This window comes from Myxocyprinus asiaticus, chromosome 16, assembly GCF_019703515.2.
Source record: "Myxocyprinus asiaticus isolate MX2 ecotype Aquarium Trade chromosome 16, UBuf_Myxa_2, whole genome shotgun sequence".
Lineage (NCBI taxonomy): Eukaryota > Metazoa > Chordata > Actinopteri > Cypriniformes > Catostomidae > Myxocyprinus > Myxocyprinus asiaticus.
Window position 1 is genome coordinate 8,811,047 of NC_059359.1, and position 14,512 is coordinate 8,825,558.

At 37.1% G+C, this 14,512-nt stretch overlaps 1 protein-coding gene across 1 annotated transcript in view; it reads left to right on the forward strand.

The window, feature by feature from the left end:
* Positions 1 to 14,512, forward strand: part of washc5 (WASH complex subunit 5) — a 24,466-nt gene continuing 9,954 nt past the window's right edge. The window contains exons 1-18 of the mRNA XM_051721201.1: positions 1 to 48; positions 311 to 541; positions 674 to 819; positions 2,661 to 2,745; positions 3,381 to 3,481; positions 3,854 to 4,046; positions 4,129 to 4,281; positions 6,101 to 6,214; positions 6,337 to 6,508; positions 7,143 to 7,270; positions 8,231 to 8,360; positions 8,487 to 8,599; positions 10,373 to 10,539; positions 10,654 to 10,729; positions 10,848 to 10,958; positions 11,117 to 11,257; positions 13,485 to 13,565; positions 13,739 to 13,840. Of these exons, the coding sequence (XP_051577161.1) occupies positions 356 to 541; positions 674 to 819; positions 2,661 to 2,745; positions 3,381 to 3,481; positions 3,854 to 4,046; positions 4,129 to 4,281; positions 6,101 to 6,214; positions 6,337 to 6,508; positions 7,143 to 7,270; positions 8,231 to 8,360; positions 8,487 to 8,599; positions 10,373 to 10,539; positions 10,654 to 10,729; positions 10,848 to 10,958; positions 11,117 to 11,257; positions 13,485 to 13,565; positions 13,739 to 13,840 (2,199 nt within the window). The 5' untranslated portion in view covers positions 1 to 48; positions 311 to 355. The remainder of the gene's footprint in view (positions 49 to 310; positions 542 to 673; positions 820 to 2,660; positions 2,746 to 3,380; positions 3,482 to 3,853; positions 4,047 to 4,128; positions 4,282 to 6,100; positions 6,215 to 6,336; positions 6,509 to 7,142; positions 7,271 to 8,230; positions 8,361 to 8,486; positions 8,600 to 10,372; positions 10,540 to 10,653; positions 10,730 to 10,847; positions 10,959 to 11,116; positions 11,258 to 13,484; positions 13,566 to 13,738; positions 13,841 to 14,512) is intronic.

Consider the following 14,512-nt stretch of genomic DNA (forward strand, 5'->3'; position numbering starts at 1 on the left):
CACTCACGTGATTTATGAACAGGAAGAATCTGATCTTCCGTGCAGTGGGTGAGTGATGAGAATATAAAATGAGTTTATTTGCCGCTTTTATCATTATAACCCGTTTTTTAGTTAATCTTGAACAGTATCTAGTGCATGCAGTCAGTTCTCTGCAATAAAACAGTAGATGTTTGTAGAAATAAATGCTTTGAACTCATTTTGTAATGCAGCATAACTGTATTTACATCTGTAATAATGACAAGTATTGAAGTGATCAATATGAAAAATTAGTGCTCTGTTGTAATAGTGCTTGTGTTCTTGATTTTTTGAGTCTTGAAGAGACTGAATGAATCTTTGAGATCAGACCTTCCTCATCATGGTGGATTTTCTGGCAGAGAACAACTTGTGTGGACAGGCCATACTAAGGATTGTGTCCAGAGGAAACGCCATCATAGCAGAATTACTGAGACTCTCAGACTTTATTCCTGCAGTTTTCAGACTCAAAGACAAAAGTGACCAGCAGAAATATGGAGACATCATCTGTGACTTCAGCTACTTTAAAGTACTGTCATTTTCATTTTTAATCATTTCAGTTTTGACCTTGAAAACATTTGATTTGGTCGTCTTAAATGTAGTGACAGCTGTCTTGATAGATCTGCAAGAAGGAAACCTGATGTGAATCTTTGTTTTCTAGGGTCCAGAGTTTTACGAGAGTAAACTGGAATCAAAGGCAGAGCTGCAGGATTTGGATGAGGAGTTCCGGGAAAACAACATTGAAATATTGACACGGTTCTACCTGGCCTTTGAAAGTGTCCATAAATATGTTGTAGACTTGATAAGGTGTGCGCTATTTTCAAAGGCAGCATTACTTGAAATTGAAATTGAGATTATATTTTAGTAACATTCTTCTAGTTTCATCTACATTTACATTATTCCTTTAGACACTTCTATAAATGAGGAAAATGCAAACACAAGTTATTCATTTATTCTAAGGTGACAGCAATTAGTTTCACTGGAGCAAAGAAATGTTTTTATAACTACACTACAACTATTAAAACTACAGTGGTGGCCAAATATATTGGCACCCTTGGTAAATATGAGCAAAGAAGGCTGTGAAAAAAAAATATGCATTGTTTATACTTTTGATTTTTTATTTAAAAAAAAATCACAAAAAGCAAACCTTTAATTGAAGTAAAACAATTGATAGAGGGGAAATATCTCATTATTAAATAAATATTTTTCTACAAAACACGTTGGCCATAATTATTGGCACCCCTAGAAATTCTTATGAGTAAAATATATCTGAAGTATATTCCCATTCATATTTTACCTTTTTAGTGCACCTAGGTGACTAGGAACATGAAATTGTTCAGCCATGACTTCCTGTTTCACAGGAGTATAAATATGAGGTAACACACAGGCCAAATTCCCTTAATCATCAATCACAGTGGGTTAGACTAAAGAATATAGTCAAAGCATTGAAAATGCCCATTTCCACCATCAGCACAATAATTAACAAGTTTCAATCAACTGGAGATCTTAAGAATCGGCCTGGAATAGACACGTGTCTATATTGTCTCCACGCACAGTCAGGAGGATGGTTCAAGTGGCCAAAGAATCTCCAAGGATCACAGCTGGAGAATTGCAGAAATTAGTTGGGTCTTGGGGGTCAAAGTCTAAAAAATAATATCAGACATCACCTACAACACCACAAGTTGTTTGGGAAGGTTTCATGAAAAAAGCCTGTGCTCTCATCCAACAACAAACTCAAGTGTCTTCAGTTTGCCAGACACTACTGGAACTTCAAATGGGACCAGGTTCTATGGTCAGATGAAACAACAAAAAAAGAGCTTTTTGGCAGCAAACACCAGAGATGAAGTACCCAATGCCCACGGTTAAATATGGTGGTGGATCTTTAATGTTGTGGGGCTGTTTTTATGCCAGAGGTCCTGGACATCTTGTTTGGATACATGACATCACGGACTCTATCAAATACCAACAGATAAAAAATCAAAACCTGATTGCCTCTGCCAGAAAGCTTACAATGGGCCCTGGTTGGATCTTCCAGCAGGACAATGATCCAAAACAGACATAAAAATCAACACAAAAATGGTTCACTGACCACAAAATCAAGGTTCTGCCATGGCCATCCCAGTCCCCTGACCTGAACCCCATAGAAAATTTGTGGTGTGAACTGAACAGGAGAGTTCACCAACATGGACCTCTGAATTTGAAGGATCTGTAGAGATTCTGTATATGGACGAATGGTCTCAGATCACCTTGCCAGGTGTTCTCCAACCTCATTAGGCATTATAAGAGAAGACTCAGAGCTGTTATTTTGGCAAAGGTAGGTTGTAAAAAGTATTGAATAAAAGAGTGCCAATAATTATGACCAATGCGTTTTGGGGAAAAAATATTTATTTAATAATGAGATATTTACCCTGTTTCAATTGTTTTACTTAAATTAAAGGTTAGATTTTTGTGAATTTTTCTATGAAAGATTAAAAGTATAAACAATGCAGATTTTTTTTCACAGCCTTCTTTGCTCACATTTACCAAGGGTGCCAATATTTTTGGCCACAAATGTACACAGTTGATATCATGTTGCTTTATTGTGCTTTATTGCCTCTGTTTAAATGATTAGAGTTAATGGCTCTCAAATGTAATGTTTTCCTCTAAAGGTACCTGGAGGATCTCAATGAAGGGGTCTACATTCAGCAGACACTGGAAACTGTTTTACTAAACGAAGATGGAAAACAGCTTCTGGTACAATATGTATTTCTGCCTCACTAAATTAAACTAGGGGAAGTGACTCATTTAAGCCCACTTATTCATTTATTTTAAAATACGAAAAAGGACAAAGCATGAAAGAAGTTATTTATTTCAAAACAAATGCACATGTTTGTTACTGCCATTATGTTTATTTATTTGAAGCCTATTAACCCTTAAATGCCTAGGAATTTCACCAAACACTCTCACATATTCGGGTCTTTAGAGACCCGGCACTTATATCTATCACAAATGGATGTACAAAAAGATGCGCAGATAGTGACACATTTTCAAAATATTTTCAAGACAGTTAGAAAATTATAGAATAAAATATATTTTGATATATTTTTATTTTTTATTTTTCATATATCATCGTGATAATACAACACATCAGGATAAATCTAGAACAGCATTCATTACTTTCACCCTGAAATTTCATGAGACGCAACTGGCTGTCAAACACACATTGAGCTACACATAACACATAAGATACACATAAGCTACACAAGTATTTTATGAGGCACTTATTAATACAGGGGGTGGAATGAGGTCCCGGGTCACTAAAGGCCTGAGTTATGCATTAAAGGGTTAATAGAGTGGATGAGTTTGTAAACATATATGTCTTGTGTCAGTGTGAGGCTCTGTACCTGTATGGAGTCATGTTACTGGTCATTGATCAGAAGATGGAGGGGGAGGTGAGAGAGAGGATGCTGGTGTCCTACTACAGATACAGGTAAGACTGGACTCTGGAAACAAGTTGTCCTGCCCCAAACTTGTGCCATTTTTTGAGCAAGAACTTGGTAATTGAAGGAGCTCAAACAATATGTTTTGAAAATGCCATAGAATTCTGCAGATTTCCCCCCAAAATGAGCATAGAAAAAGCAAAAGAAAAGCCAGCAGATTTCATCTGTCCCTTCTTATAGTTGCTTCTACATGTTAAATTGGGATATAAACATGTTTTTCAATTGTTTTTTTTTTTTTTTAAGAATGGCTTCATCAGTTGACGAGCAGCTCAGATAATGGACAATCACGTCCAAATGCTACTAAATAAATTCTTCTAGACTTTCTATGACAACCTGAGATATTTCTCATGATATTTTCTCAGTGCTGCTCGCTCCTCAGGCGACTCCAACCTGGATGACATCTGCAAGCTCTTACGCAGCACCGGATACTCCAGCAACCCGGGAGCCAAACGGCCGGCCAACTACCCCGAAAGCTACTTCCAGAGAGTTCCCATTAATCCCACTTTCCTCAGTATGGTGATCGGACGACTCCGCTCAGACGACATTTACAACCAGGCAAGATTGTACTTTGATTTTGACAGATAAATGTTTAATCATATTTGATGTTATGTATTATGTTTAATCTGTTGTGTTGCAGGTTTCTGCATATCCTCTGCCAGAACACCGCAGTACAGCTCTGGCCACGCAGGCTGCTATGCTGTGTGTCTGTTTATATTTTACCCCTTCCATCTTGCACACACAACAAGCCAAGATGAGAGAGATTGTGGACAAATACTTCCCTGACAATTGGGTAAAAAAACAGCTACCAAGAACTTTATTAATCATGACAAACAGAATGGTTTTGTTTAAAAATCCTTCATATATATAATCATTAGGCATGTCATAAAATATCGATATATCGATTATTGATCTGCATATTTTTTAACTATATATTTTTTAGGCATTGATATATTAACATTAGTGACACTAAAATTAGAAGCCTAATTTGCGTGCTTTCCAATTAATTCACTGTCGGTCGGCCTTCTGTTTAAGTTAGTCTGGCGTAATGGCGTTGGGAGACCACAAGAGGGTGATATAATATTTACTGAAGCCAGTCGCAGTTAGGACAAGTCACAGTCCAAACTAAGAGTATGTTTACATGACAACGATGTACTAAAAACGGAAAAAATTTTCCTTTGCATTTTTGAAAAGTTTCGCGTACTGACGACAACGTTGTCAAAACGATCCCCGTTCACACGGATCTGCGAAAACGACTAAAAAACACTGTATTATGCATGCCAGGCCAGTAGTTGGTGATGTCACTTTGTAAAGAAACTACGCGCATGCGCACATAAGCATTCTTCCACAGAGCGGTGAATACAAACAATGAAGATGGCGAAAGCATCGAGCAATTTTGTCTGGACAGACGATGAGGTTACTTTATTACTACAAGTGACCCTGGACTATAAAGCATGCCTCCTTTTTAAGGACTCCAACTGGTGATCTAATGTTGGTCTGTTCGCCCTGGAGGTAAGGATGAATTTCTCGAAGTTCATGCCTATAGACTGAACACGTAATACGCTTGCGCATGACGTCATCGTTTTCACAGATTCGCGTTTTTGTATGTTTACACGGAGACGATAACGGCATCATTTTAAAAAACTTGCACTCTGAAGCCCGTTTTCAAAAGTTTGCGATTTCAGGCCTCAAAACGCCATTGTCGTGTAAACGAACAGCCAAAATGCATACAAAGTTTTCCGTTTTTAGTTGAAAACTTTGTCGTGTAAACAGCCCTTAAGTTGTGGATTTAGTCACCATACACACAAAGGTTTTTGTACTTTTTCAAGAATGAACAAAATTACGTTGAGTTTGCAGGTTAGTGTATGAAACTGGTGTAACTGCGCAAACTGAAAATTATAAATTATTATGCAATTTCTCTGTATGTATGCTTGAATAGGTTTCATTCAAGCTGTCAAACCAAAAAAATAACATACTTGTAACTGAAAAAACATTGTGTAGGCTTTATGAAAGATACATATACACAATATATCATCCTGCTCACACTTTACTGAAGTTTTGTTGAGAAAAATGTCTGAAGAGATGACTTCTATTGTGAAACTATCAGCCCTATTTATATCTGAAAAAATGCAGATATACTGTATATCGATAATCATCAGGACATTTTTTTGATCATTGAAGCGTGAAAAAGGCATCAATACCAATTCTAAGCCTAATATATACAGTATATATATATATATGTGTGTGTGTGTGTGTGTGGTGTGTGTGTGTGTGTGTATATATATATATATATATATATATATATATATATATATATAGACCCTTTTTTTTTTTTTTTTGCTGTGCCTTTAAAATGTCTATGTAAACGCTCCCCACTTGAAATGAGAAACACCACATTCATCCTTTTGACATCACAAATTTACAAATTTCAGAACGATGGATTTTTGCAGTTTAACACTTGGGACAAAGTTTTGAGGTCTTAAAGTTACTGTATATTTACAAAGCACATCAAACCCTTTTATTTCAAAAGATCATGTGCATTCAATATTTTCATGATTTTGACTCCTTTTTTTATTGCTGAATCTTAAATCTCACCGTCTGTATATCTTCAGGTTATAAGCATATACATGGGAATCACTGTGAACTTGGTGGAGGCGTGGGAACCGTATAAAGCTGCTAAAACAGCCCTGAACTACACGCTGGACACGGCCAACATCAGAGAACAGGTACAGTCACTTTTGCTGTTCCCTTTCACACATTCAGTCTAAACCAGTCATTCTGGACTGTGAAAAGGATGTGCAGTTTTATTTCTTTTATCCATTCAAGAGTGGTTATTCTATCCTTTCAGGCCGGTCGATACGCTGCCAGTGTGGAGAGTTTGAGGCCGCAGGTGCAGCAGTTGTTGAAGGAGGGTTTCCTGAGAGAAGAAATCGTTCTGGACAACATTCCCAAACTGCTTAACTGCCTCCGCGACTGTAATGTTGCCATCCGCTGGCTGATGCTGCACACTGCAGAGTCTGGTGAGATTTTATTATTCAGTAAAGGTTTAAAGGGATAGTTCAACAAAAAATGAAAAATTCTGTCCTCATTTACTCACCCTTTTATTGTTAAAAACCAGTTGGGAAATCTTGATGTTACACATTCACGAGAGCTATGAGAGAAGCTTGTTCACATCGGCTTGTGTGTTCACATTTTTGATGAAAAATGATTTGTGGTCCAGGTTTAGCCTTCAGAAGACTTCGGATATGACGCATTTATGATACTTTTGCATCCTTTTTTAAGCTTTAAAATGACTCACTATCCACTGCTAGTGTATTGAAAATATGGAGGGCTGTCTTCATTAAAACATCTTTTGTGTTCCACATAAGAATGAAAGTCATACTAGTTCAGAACGACATGAGGGTGAGTAAATTATGACAGAATTTTCATTTTTGAGTGAACTATCCCATTTAATGTTTTGTGCATTGGATTATTGAATTTAGTTTGACAATATAAGGAATCTATCACTTGTAGAAGTTGCCACAGTTTTTAGTTTTTGTCCGTTTTTAGTTTTGTCTGTATTGCTTTGAATGCGGGCAGTTAGATCTTAATAAATCTAATAAAACTCCTTTTATTGACTCAACTAAAAGTTTTATCTTTGTCTGTTTTTTTAAGCTTATGATCCAAACAACAAGAGATTGCGTCAGATCAAAGATCAAGTCATCAACGACTCCAAATACAAATCCAAAATTCTGTTTCAGCTGTTGCTGGATACGGCCCAGTTTGAGTTCATACTCAAAGAGGTGAAAATAAAAAATAATTATCATGATAATCCTATGATTTCTTTTTCCTCTTAAAGTGACACCTAAGTGTAAATTTCACTGTTCTTTATTATGTTGGTTTGAAAAAACCAACATTCTGTTGTTCTATCTATCTGTCTGTCTGTTTGTCTGTCTCTTTCTGTCAAATCTGTCTGACTGTCTGTCTCTTTTTCTGTCTGTCTGTCTATTTATCTGCCTGTCTCTCTCTGTCAAATCTGTCTGACTGTCTGTCTGTTTATCTGCCTGTCTCTCTGTCTAATCTGTCTGTCTCTGTCTGTCTATCTATCTGTCAATCTGTCTGACTGTCTGTCTCTTTTTCTGTCTCTCTCTATTTAACTGCCTATCTATCTATCTCTGTCTGTCTGTCTGGTCCTGACACGTTACTTTTTTTAATTTTTTCATTTATTTATTTATTTTTTTCCTTTTCTCCTCAATTTGGAATGCCCAATTCCCACTACTTAGTAGGTCCTCATGATGGCGCGGTTACTCACCTCAATCCGGGTGGAGGGGGACAAGTCTCAATTGCCTCCGCTTCTGAGACTGTCAATCCGCGCATCTTATCAAGTGGCTCGCTGTGCATGACACCGCGGAGGCTCCTCGTGTGGAGACTCACGCTATTTACCGCGATCCACGCACAACTTACCACACGCCCCATTGTGAGTGAGAACCACTAATCGCGACCACAAGGAGGTTATCCCGTGTGACTCTACCCTCCCTAGCAACCGGGCCAAATGGGTTGCATAGGAGACCTGGCTGAAATCACTCGGCACACCCTGGATTCAAACTCACGACTCCAGGGGTGGAAGTCAGCGTCAATACTCGCTGAGCTACCCAGGCCCCCTACACTTTACTTTTCTTGTTGTAACGTGTTGATTTCAATGTGTATTTATATCTAAGCAGTAGCCTCTCACATATCTTCTTTATGGTTTGTATGATTCTCAGATGTTCAAGCAGATGTTGGCAGAGAAACAGCTCAAGTGGGAAAGCTATAAGAAAGAGGGATCAGAGAGAATGATGGAGTTGGCTGAGGTGTTTTCTGGGGTCAAGCCGCTCACCAGGGTGGAGAAAAACGGTAAAATACTTTTCAGGTCATGAATCATGCTGGAGGCACATAGATGAAAAGATGCTGTGGAATACTCTGTAGACATTACTGTCAGTCTGTTTTGACTGCCATTTGTTTTATCCTCAAACACCCCAGAGAATCTTCAGGCCTGGTTCAGAGAGATCTCCAAACAGATCGAGTCTTTGAACTATGAGGACTCGACGGCTGCTGGTAGGAAGACTGTTCAGCTCATTCAGGCTCTGGTAGAGGTAAAAACCCATCTGAACATGTGCTGTGTCATGCACAACACTGACAAACTCATCCAGAAAAAGATGTCTCAATACAACTTCACTGCAAGAAGTCATCTTCTTAATCATTATCTTGTTTCCAATAAAAATATCTAAACTAGAGGTTGACCGATATATCTGTTTTGCTGTTTAATCTACTACTTTTGTTATCGGCCAAAATTAACACCAATAGTTCACAGGTAGTTTTTATCTATGCCCCATGGGTAGCGTTGGTGGGTTCTGGAGTACAGTAATACTGGATTTCCGGAATACCTGAAGCGATCGCTGATGATCTACTGTTTATAAATCACTGCTAGGAATGGGATGACTTATATCGAATTTCAATATATGCAACATTGTTTTCTGTCCGTCCAATCATAAATTAAAAGACCTGTCAAACATCATAATCTCTCTATTGCTTGATTTTACCCTCTTTTTTTTTTTCTACACTGTTTACAGGTTTTGCACAAGATCCTTGAAGTGCTAAAAATGCTTGAATTTAGCTTTTAGAAATGTAAATACTGGAACACCTGGAAATCGCCTTGTTTTGTTGAAAAGTGCTTGAAATTAAAATTCCGTGCAATGTGTGTCCATCAAAGATGAAATCCATGCACTCCACTTTTATTGAATAATGTGTCTTTAATATCCTTTCTGTTCTTTACAGTCATATAAAAAACAAGTAAAAAGAAATATTAATTTTAATCACAAATGGCACGGATGTGCTAGAAACTGACAATTCTCTTGTTTATAAACCAGAACACTGTGTGCGACTCTGTGAATGTAGAATTTTTTTATTTTTAAAAAGTTGAAATGTGATTATAATAATGATGACAAACAAATTATTAAAAAAATAAATATAAACTTTCACATACTTTTTCAGGGCAGGTTCTGTTCAGTTCTAGTGCATGTTCTGCACCTGATCAGCCTAAATGTACCCCACTATTTTTGAAGGCTTTTTGTTTGTGATATTTTCTTATAGAGAAAGGTATATGTAAATAATAAAACTCTTATTATTTTATAATAAGCGTTTATATTGTGTATTACAGCTTTTATAAACTTTATTTTGATGAGAAATTATAATGTGCATTTTGCGCAAACATTTTTCAAAAAAAAAAAAGTCATAATTTGTCATTTAAGTGTTATTATATCGAATTGAGATTATATCGAATTGTGAACCTCATATCATTTATTGAACTGAATATTAACCAAATCGTACTTTTTTTCTGGTTATTATTGGTATTTAGGTTGCACAATAAACTGCATCTTAGAGAGAAAACACATTCAATAAATACATTTAAAAAAATATCTGCTAATTAATCGGTTATCGGCTTATTCCACCACCTTAATTGTAAGTGTCAGCAAAATCCTATATCAGTCGACCTCTAATCCAAACATCCTTTAAACTAAATACATTTACATGAAAAGCACTTTATCTTAAGACCATTTTTAAGAAAATGTATCTTGAATAAAAGTCTATTTTGTCTTATTCCATTGGCAAATTTGGTTGATTTATAGGGATAGTTTACCCAAAAAGAAAATGCCTGTCATCATTTACTCTCCCTCATGTCAGTCGAAACCCATATGATTTTCTTTCCTCCGTGGAACCCAAAAGGAGAAGTTTTGAATTATGTTCATGCTGCTCTTTTCCATATAATGAAACCATATAGTGACTGTCTCCAAAAGCCCCAAAAAAGGACAGAAAAGTAGCACCATAATTGTAGTCCATATTTGGCATGAATTAATTTCTCTGTTAAGGTGCAAGAGTTTCACCAGCTCGAGTCGAACCTGCAGGTGTGTCAGTTCCTGGCAGACACACGCAAGTTCCTTCATCAGATGATCCGCACCATTAACATCAAAGAGGAAGTGCTCATCACTATGCAGATAGTGGGGGATTTATCATACGCCTGGCAGATCATTGACAGGTAGTGGCATCGCAGTACCATGTGACATTCATTCCATGCCCTCTTTCTGATTTCTCTGAAGTTGTGCATGTTTAAGGTTATTTGAAATTCTTTTTCCAAATGCTTTGCTCGCAGCTTCACGTCAATAATGCAAGAGAGCATCCGAGTGAACCCCTCGATGGTGACCAAACTCAGAGCCACTTTTCTAAAGGTAAGTCAGAACAGCCTATTAATGGTTAATATATGACACCATAAACAAAAAATAAGTTTCTAACACTGAATATGGTCTTAATTGGGGAATTTAATGTGAATGTTATGAATTTGAACAGCTGGCCTCTGCCCTGGATCTGCCTCTTCTACGAATCAACCAAGTGAACAGTCCAGATCTGCTTAGTGTTTCTCAGTTTTACTCTGGGGAGCTGGTGGCTTATGTCAGAAAGGTTTGGACAAGAGTCTTCTTGTTTAAAATACTATGGAACTACGCCGATTTGTACATATGCACCATGTGATCTCTTTTAAAACATCTACATTGATACAACTGAATTTTCGCTAATTTGGAGACTGATTTCTCTTGGTCAAAATCTCTGCTTCCTGACAGGTACTGCAGATTATTCCAGAGAGTATGTTCACCTCACTGGCTAAAATCATCAAGCTGCAGATCCATGACATTATGGAAGTGCCCACTCGTCTGGACAAAGACAAACTGAAGGACTATGCTCAACTCAGCGCCCGCTATGAGGTATGGCAGTTCAACAGAAAGAATCAGATTTCTGTCCTGCTTTACTAAATCCATCAGCAGATTAAAAGTCTTGCATGGGTTATTTGAGTTCCTTTCACAGATCATATGTACTCATTTCAGAATGAAAAATAATGGACATCTTGTGACATACTATAAAAGCGCCAATTGTTGTTTTTTTGTTGTTGTTGTTGTTCAGATTCATTTTGTGTAATTGTTCATTGTGTTATTAATAATAACTAGAAAAGGAACACTTTTCAAAAAGATTTTGCATTGATAATGACTTGCTTGAAAGTTTAGAAAAGTTTGTAAGCCTTTGAATACTTTGCACTACAAGCCCAATTCCTGAATGTGTTTGAAGTGGACAAATATCAAAACTGTTTCGACCCCTTTACAGCTGTCTTTTGCGACGTCTCATTTAAAACGAATCGCACAAAATGCATCTACAAGTACAATAGCGAAATTCATTTCCGAACTCGCGCACAGTTTATATGTTATAACATGTCAACAAATATGAAAGAACGGCTTGCACCCGTTTTGTGCTCTTATTTGCACTGAAAGGATAAAAAGAAAAGAAAAACAGCTGAAAATAATGAAGATAATGGATAGAGAGATGTAGGTGATGTTTTATTTTGTAATTATTTTTTGTTTCCTGCTTCCCAACACCTTGCTGTCCTCTTGCGCTCTTCTATATTTCATTGGCTTTTGCTAAGTTTCGGTCTCTCGCTCGTCGGGACAGTGCGCACACCTTCTTGTCATGATGAACCATCAATTTGCTCGCAATGGATTTTATTTGTTGTAAAGGAGAAGATACCAAAGGTTAGCTACCAAACCATAGAATGACATTTCTGTGTGTCATATTGTTGAGCAGATGGATTAATTCAATGAAATTCATTAATAATATTCACTCTGTAGTTATTATCATTATTTATTATTAATACTATTTTACAGTTATTATAACTTTTAACAACCACCACCATAATTCAGCAAATAGGAAGTAGAAATTAATATATGTGATTTAAAATATGAAGGTTTTGTGTGTGCAGAAATAAATGGCACATGTATATTTATAAAACTCACTGAGATTAACAAATCTCTTTTACAGAAGTGTCCTGACTTAATGCTACATTCATAACCGTAAAATAAACAGAAGTAGGAGGTGTTTAGAATAAAATTTAGGACAAAATAAGTTGATATTTCTCACTCTGCACTCATAGTTTTGAATTGAATACGCATACAGTCTAGTTGCACAAGTTGAAATATTTCAGCGCAGCCGAAGCTCAAATAGGATCCAAAAATTCCATATCCACAGATGACAAGTATATCTGTCTGCATCCCGCAAAACGACAAGGAACACCCACTACACAACACACCCACTTGAAGTAACGCCCCCCTTGGATCACAAAGCGATTCTGTTGGCTGAAAGAAATGTTAAAATCTAATGCAATCGCTGTATGATTCATGTTGTCTTATGTAAATTTGACAAAGATTAACTTTTATATGTCTCATATCATAAATTGAAGATATAAATGGTTAAATTGAATTTTCTCTGTTATTTTTTTTTTCTAGTTAGCCCACAAGCTAACTGGTTAGCCTATTAGCATAGCATCATCTCTTTATTTTCACCACGTTTCTCCTCACTGTCACCAACTGCTGATATTGCAGTATGAGTGTATTCAGTAGAACTTTTACGTTTTAGTATATTTAATAATTTTCCAAGCTTTTTGTTTTTTAATCTTTGTGGTTAGGTATAGGGGTAGGGTTAAGTTTAGGGGTAGGTGTAGGTTTAGGGTTGCTGCGGCACTCGAGTGTTTCAAAACATCAGCGTTTGGGCATGCCTTGTAGTGGACGTGCCTTGTACCTGTCTTGCAGGAAGCAGACAGACCCTTCTTGCAGATGGTCGGAACTCCACACAGCCCCTGTCCGACTCTTCATTGGGAATTGCTGAAAAGGCTGCTTTAGGGATATTTCATTGTCTGCTACAGGATTACCGTGAATCAAATTAGTAAGAAAAAATAAACCAAGCTCAGGACAAGTCAGAACAGGGTGTAGTAGCAGATTTTGTAAAAGTATATTGAAAGCTCTGGGTAGAGTTACAGTTAGACATTTTGGTCTCGGGTTAGGGATTTTGAAAAAACGCTCAAAACCCAAGTTTTGTACAGTAACAGAATGGTGACTGTCAAACCAACATAAAAATTCAAATAACTCTCTGCCCTTCTCTATTCGACAGGTAGCCAAACTCACTCATGCCATCTCAGTGTTTACCGAAGGCATCCTGATGATGAAGACCACACTTGTCGGCATTATCAAGGTACTTTGCATGAATGTGCCGGTTGTTATAATTTGAATCTTTAGTGCTATTTGTGGAGCAGAGTATCCTAAAGGTACTTAACTCTAAAGATTTTGTGACAGTATGTTTAACTCACTTTATTGCACTTTGTATGAGATGAGAATTAATTAAAGATGAAAACACATCTTTTTCAGGTGGATCCAAAGCAGCTTCTGGAGGATGGAATCAGGAAAGAGCTTGTCAGACGCGTCGCTTACGCCCTGCACAAAGGCCTTATCTTCAACCCCAAGGCCAAAGTGAGCAAACCTTCATTTTGCCCTGCTGTATGATTATACTTCTGTACTTGTCTCAGGGTTTGTTAGAGCTGTGCATCTTTTAGAGCATTGTATTGTTTTGTCTGATTATATTAATCAAACTTAATAATGATAAATGTCTCTGTAAATAGTTTGTACTGTTAATGCTTGGCTTTGTTCCAAAACCTTTTAAGCTGCCTTGCCTTCTAAGGCAGCATTCTGTCTGAAACAGAACCTCAAAAGTGACCGATTTGGAATGCTCTACATATGCAGCTCTGTGCGTCATGCAAATAGCATTCAAGATGTAACGCGATTCAATTGTTTTCAATCAAGTTTGGTGTTAACATGTTACCATGCTAAAAATACAAACACAAATGTTTATTAATGGCAAAGTGTGTGTATTAATGACAACGAGCAGAGCACTTTATTCACTGTGAAGCGCGTAGTACATGCAGACTAAAAATGTATAGAATTAAATCATAGCCCTTCTACAAAGGGAAGCCTACAAGCTTAACCTAAAATAGCATAACGCAACAGTCCCATAGACATTCTATTGTCTATTCTTTTTGAATGAATGTCTATGGAGGAGATGCTTCCCGACGCTGAATAAACTGCTTTTGTGAGGGAACAGCTCATCACTTAATGAATTGACTCTCTGTCCACCAATCTTCAACA